Source organism: Anoplophora glabripennis, unplaced genomic scaffold (genome assembly GCF_000390285.2).
Source record: "Anoplophora glabripennis isolate ALB-LARVAE unplaced genomic scaffold, Agla_2.0 scaffold4109, whole genome shotgun sequence".
In the NCBI taxonomy this organism is placed as follows: domain Eukaryota; kingdom Metazoa; phylum Arthropoda; class Insecta; order Coleoptera; family Cerambycidae; genus Anoplophora; species Anoplophora glabripennis.
The window spans coordinates 1-6,833 of NW_019420183.1; the positions used below are offsets into that span (position 1 = coordinate 1).

Consider the following 6,833-nt stretch of genomic DNA (forward strand, 5'->3'; position numbering starts at 1 on the left):
AAGCCACTGTACAGATGTGAGTGTCACCTTTTATCTAGAGAGCAACGCAGTCAATACTGTCGGATCTAAGGTGCCTCAAAGAGTTAATTTATTACTTAAAGTATTATAATACCACAATAAGAGAAATGAATGTAATTAATACTAATAAATGCGTAATTTGTCAAATCTGAGAGCATCGACAAGAATGGGATCCTAATGGCCTTCAAATGTCAAAATTGGTGGGTAAACATCAGCCCTTGACTTATCTGAGCATTTTATTGGTAGTTCAATCGAATTAGATTTTTACGTGCCAAAATTTAGTTCAGTAAACAAAGACACGTAAAAATTAGGAAAAATTCCGTAAAATTCAATGAACTACTTACCAAAGCTGAAACAGCTTTTTCCATTAAAAAAAAAACATTTTAGAAAAAAACGTTTTAGACAACAGTTTAATTTTTTATAACAAAAATTTGAGCCCAGCCCGATGTCAAATTATAAACAAATTTATTAATTATTGCAAAAAAATGGCTAAAAATCGCATTTATGTTTAAAACGAAAAAAATTTTTTTTATGAAACTCAGAATATGTTGTCCTTGGCAAGAAGAATAAGTGCGTTTTCATAAAATTGCAAAATATTTTATAGTTTTTGCAAAAATTTAGTTTTTTGAAGACATTTTTTTCAAATTGCAATAAATCATACATTAAAGCACTTACGTGATCCATTTTGGGCTTAAAATTTTCTCTAAGAGTTCAGGGTTCATAGTTCAAAAGTAATATAGAATTTCCTGACTTTTTCAGACTTATAAAAAAAAATCCAGGTCATTTGTTCATTTTTACTGACTAATTGGTGTTTATGCATTAGACTTTTTCTATACTCGATTCCATAATCTTTTTTTTTTTACCCAAAGAACCTCTTATAAAGGTTTCAAGACCATAAATAGTTTTCTCTTTTGAAGAACCCGGCTTTCACAAAATTTCCAGTTGCAAGCATCAAATTCCCTGACTTTCATGACATTTTTAAAATTCCCTGATTATTCTCGGTATTCCCGGTTTTCCAGGCTACTACGAAGCCTGGAATAGTACTGTCCTGTGTAAATTGTGCGCGTATTGCAAAATAATTGCAAATATGCAATCTACCGAAACTTTGGCTTCTTTTTTTGGGTCGTAAAATATAGATCTCTTTTTTATCATTGAAATTTAATCAGAATGGCATTATTGCCATTTGAAAGCTGATATTTTTTCACAAATTAAAAAAAATGTTCCGTGACCAACAGGTGGTGAGAAATTTTTTTTCAAAAAATTGCTACGACCTCATTTATTAATATTAAGGTCTGAAATTTACACAGGTTATAGTTGAATACTTTTTCTTCCAGACCGCTACGAACCCTGGAGTTGTACTTTCCGGTATAAATAGTGCGCGTATAGCAAAATAACTGGAAATGTGCAAAAAATCTACTAAAACCTTGACTTCTTTTTCGGGTAGAAAAATGTAAATCTTTTTTTATAGTGAAATTTAATCGGAATGNCCGGTATAAATAGTGCGCGTATAGCAAAATAACTGGAAATGTGCAAAAAATCTACTAAAACCTTGACTTCTTTTTCGGGTAGAAAAATGTAAATCTTTTTTTATAGTGAAATTTAATCGGAATGGTATTATTGCCATTTGAAAGCTGACATTTTTTCACGAAATAAAAAATAGTCTGCAATGATTGACCCCCCTTTTTACAGTAAACTTAATTTTGTTGGACCCCGTAAAATGCTTGCTCCGCTCAACACGTTGATACGTATGGTGGAGGGAGAATGACTGTGATGCGACTGTTGTATTTGTCAATTCTGTAGTGTAAGAGTAGCTTTAGTGTTTTAAACTTAAAGTGTTAATTGCTGAATTGACAATATTTTAATGTAGGACACGGTTCAACTGTGAAAGGTAAAAGAGAGAATAAATTATACTAAGTCCAAGAAGGTTGTCTTATTAATTTTCTCCACATTCATTCAAGTAAAATAAAATTAAATGAAATAACTGGCAACTCGAATATTACAATTCTACGTAATGAACTCAGTTAGCCAGCAACCATTTTGAAAATGAAGTCCAAACATTCAGCTGGGGTAAAGTAGTTCATTCCATTATACGGAATTTTTCCTTACTGTTACGTGTCTTCGTTTACTGAATTAAATTTTGGCAAAAAAACGAGGTATTTTCGACAATTTGACTGGCCTATGGTGCCACTGTTTCATGTTGAGTGTCAAAATTGAAGTTTTCTTTTACAATTTTTTAAAAGTTTTGTGGTGATCTTTTTGAATTGTCATGTACTTGTGACTTTTATTAAACATCCGATGTACACGATGAACAAAAAAAATTGGATTTGACGTACTATATCTCCTTTAATTGGGTAATTATAATAAATAATAAACAATCTCTTGTGCTAAAATGATCAATCAAGGGTTTACTTAGTTAATAGCATACCTTTTGTGAAGGTGTGGGGCAACCGTGAAACTATATTGCTCGATATTTCTCGGGATTTCATACAATTTATCACCTTCGGGCACTGCAAAGCAAATAACCTGCATCTGCATGGTCATGTGATTGGAAACCACATGGGTGGACGACACCCTCAACAATCTTATTTCATTAGCGACGGAACTGCTCAAAGCCACTGTACAGATGTGAGTGTCACCTTTTATGGTCGTTTTTATAGACCCTTCCAATGGTATAGTTCCTGTGAACTTTGGCATATAAAAAGTCTGACTCCAATCGGATTTGGCCAATTGTAGTGGCCCAGAAAAGTACCAGGAACCACCGATGTATACGGCGAGATTGAAGTTTTCCTACAAAAAAATAAAATAACAATTATAGTCTTAAATTTTATTTAGAGAACAATTTTTCTACCTCTAGTTTTGGAGGTGCTACAATGCCATGATGCTGTAAACGACACAACTCGGTACTGCTAAACATTATAGCAATCGGAGTACCTAAAGTATTAACCATGAGGCACCACGGAATTAATTCCACCAGTAAAGAACATGAGTGTAAGCATGCGTTTTGGTAACGAACCTAAAAACACATAAATTATGATTGTATTATAATAAATAACCGCCATACCCTACTTGAACATGAGTCAACGGTTGATCTTCAACAACCCAATCGATATTATCCAACTCGTCCCCAAAATATGGCCACTTTGATTCACTAAATTTACTCAGAACACTCAATATCTCATCTATGTCTTGCTTTTCTGATTTCTTAAAGAATTTCTGATGGTTTACGAGGCTGTAATTGAGCGGAACATAGGGATTTGCCAAGGAATTCGATTTGCTGTAAAAAATTAGCAGTTAATAATGCCAACTACTTTCACAACAAAACCCTTACTCTAGTTTAAAAGTTAACTGGTGGGAATGGTCAATAGTACCAGGACAATAGAGCTGCTGTAGCTCTCCTTTGCCTTTCACTATGGCATCGAGTCTTACGTTAAGAGTAGGAGTTTCGATGTGCACCTGAGCATTCATCGGAAGATTTGATTTTACTGTGAACAGTGGCCAGAGCACGGCAAGTGTCCGTTTCACCCTCTGAATTTCCTGGATCACTATGCGGCACCATATGCTGAGAAATTGGCCCCTCTCTTGAAGAGGAACTGAGAAGGAATATATTTTAATAGACAGAGAGGGAAATTACAATGAAAAATAATTTTGTAAAAAACAGATTGTTTTTGTAAGACTGCGATATATTATTTTAGTCACTTTATTTTTTTTATGTCAATATGGACGTATTGCTGAATAAAATATGTAGTGTTTTTAAAAAGTTAATATTTCTTGGATGATTTACCAAATTGTAACAAATATTGGTATGTGGATAGACGTACGTTACTAGATATAAATTAAACTAATATTTTACGTTTTAATATAATTATTTTTGCTAATTTATGATATACAGGGTCAGAAAGTCCCCATGGTTCATCGGCCGTTACGTGAGAGCGATAAAGTCATAGAAATCCGTGCGATAGAGAAAGATGGCTATAATGAAGGCGTCAAATAAGACCCACTTCTTATTTGTGGATGGGCGAAATGGGCGATGACTATTAGACGCCTTCATTATATCCATCTTTCTCTATCGCACGGATTTCTATGACTTTCTTCATCGCTCTCACGTAACGTCCGATGAACCATGGAGACTTTCCGACCCTGTATAATAAAAAATAAATAAAAATATGTAGTTACTAATCTGATATATGAAATATATTTTAAAATTATCAAAAGTTTTTAATAAAAAGTATTATAATTTTTTAAAGCACTGTGTTTAGTTTGTGAATCTTGATGTCAGTGACCTCGGACACTGTGTGTGTGGTGTGTTTGTGTGTGTTCATTGTTAAATCTATGTGTTATAATACGAAAAAATTTACGTTACACTAGCCCATCCAGTGAGNAAGCGCAGTTAAAATTTCACTGCTAAATTATATTATGATTTAAATCATTCATTCCTAAAGTATTCCTAAAATATTTACCTCTTAACAATTTATGGTACTAACTACTAAGAATTGATGGTAAGACATAACTTCTAGTGTTACTAAATATGCTAACTCACTATATTCGTTGTATTACTGACATTGTACTGTATTATTTAGTACCGGTTAATTAACAGTAGAAGGTATGAGAAAACTACGTTACAGGTTGATCTAATGAATACTTTCTAGCATCCGTTATTTGTGAACCTATACTAAAATACATAAAATTATTCGTTCTAATAAATATTATTATTTAAAATGTAAACTTACCCAGATTTTGCAGCCTGTGTTGACGTGATGGAATTAATTCTTATTTTATTAGCGATATCCTTGAGTTCTTGAACAACTTTCGCTTCTAATTTATGATAACTGGACATAGTGGGAAGTTAAATATCAGTATTAAATATACGGAATTTAAAAAACTACGATTTATAATAAAACTAAGAGCACTACTAAACGTCGATATTTAGGTAGATCTATATGTAGCATGAAACCCAATGAACCAATGAAATGAATTGCAGCAAGCAACAAGTTGTCCTCGTCCCTCGCCACTTTCGTGTCTGGCTGACGCACTTGCGCAACGTGGTAGCTGAAGCCGGTATCGCTGACGGGATAATCAATAAACTTACATTTACATGATTTTTTCAGTACTCTGAAACTCTGACAAATTCAATAATTTGAGTACGATAAGTCTACAGAGCAGGCATTCCACTCTACTACTAGTATTTACCTGTTATTTTAATTTAAATTAAGACCGGCTTCATCTTCATTTAGGTATCTTCAATTTGATAGGGATATATTTTTTATGATAAGTGAAGAAGAATGTACTAATATATTGTAACGTTCTAATTATGGTTCAGTGTTCCAGTGGCGGAACTACCGTAGAGCAAGGAGCTAGGGAGAGCACTCAATAGTTTAATATTTTAATGCTGTATTAGGCCGGTGTCCCATGCATCCGAAATCCGATGTACGATATCCGAAAATATTTTAATTCGTACGAATGATAATATTATAATTCACATGCATCCGAAATTAATCTCATAGAAATCAAGTATAGAACCATGGAATTTATTACAAGATGAAGGTGAAACATTTTCAAATGACAACCATAGGTATATATCGTAGAAAATATACGTAGTATTATATTTTCTACATTCGACATTATAATATAACATTTATTTGACTGTAAATATATCAAACAACAATCATAGTATGTTAAAAACTTAAAAAGTGAGGTTAAAAAACATACGATTTCGGATAAAAGTTAAAATTATTTCTACTTTTTCCGACGTCGTATGAATTTTAAAAATTTCGGATAAAAATGAGCGGTAAAAATTTGAATGTATATTAACCAATAGGAACACTTTTGGACCTTCGTATCGTCGGAATTCGGATGCATGGAACACCGGCCTTAGGCAGCAGGATTTTGGGGAAAGAAATAGGCTGTTTTTATTTTCTGTGAAAATATTTAAAAAAAAAAAAAAGGAAAAACTATGATCTGTTCAGAGTTTTACGATTTTGTGCTTTTGCCAGTTTTGTAAATTTGAATAAAAAATGTATTTTTTGCTCCTTGTTGTATTAGTAAAATGAAAATAGTATAATAATACGAGGGGGGACTCAAAAATAACCGGAATTTCTTTGTAGAAAGCGACGATCCCTTTGATCTCTGGTGAGAAGTCTTGGTACAAACTTTGCTGCCAATCTTCGCATCCCCAAATCAACATTCAAAATTCGCTGAATTGAGCTTCAGCGAATGCGGAAATGGCGGAATGACTCAGGAGAAGCCCTACAACTGCCCTCTGGTGGCGCAACTTGATACTATAAGTACACGAAGCGCAGCATTACGATTCCGGTAATTTTTGGGTTCCCTCTCGTATATCATCAATGAGTAGATAATGCGAAAATTGTTAGTTTGCTAAAAAAAATTATGACTGCCGGATTTTGTCCGAATTTTCTTAAAGGCTTGCCCTGGGTGGACAAACTTTCATCTGGTAACCCTAATAGTACGTAAATGCACATAATTCAGACCTTGTCTAACAAATTGTGCCATCTATTATATTTTCTTAAAAACACCATCTACACTAAATTACTTCTAAAATTACCTTTTACCAGCCACGGTTGGGACCCTGTTGCATGTTCCCGCAACGGTATATCTCCAGTCCAAGCCGATTCCAAACCATAAAACCTTAACCTCACGATATAAGTTTTCTTGTTGTTAGTGAAGATTGAAAGCGTGGATGACTTCCCAGGAATGATGTATGTCGGACTATTTTTAAACTCTGCTTCTCTGTTACCATTGACAGCTTCCATAACCTTCAATTCGAAGTGCTCCACCAACATATTGGTGACGGTAAGTTG

The 6,833-nt window shown here is 33.7% G+C and overlaps 1 protein-coding gene across 1 annotated transcript; it reads right to left on the bottom strand.

The window, feature by feature from the left end:
* Positions 1-2,427: 2,427 nt before the first annotated feature.
* On the bottom strand, positions 2,428-6,816 carry LOC111692847 (vacuolar protein sorting-associated protein 13B-like). Its single transcript, XM_023456971.1, has 5 exons — positions 6,578-6,816; positions 3,347-3,608; positions 3,085-3,292; positions 2,867-3,031; positions 2,428-2,805 (listed from the first exon to the last, which is right to left on the bottom strand). Exons 1-5 carry the CDS (start codon positions 6,813-6,815, stop codon positions 2,428-2,430), a joined length of 1,251 nt encoding a protein of 416 aa, XP_023312739.1. The 5' UTR covers position 6,816.
* Positions 6,817-6,833: the final 17 nt, after the last annotated feature.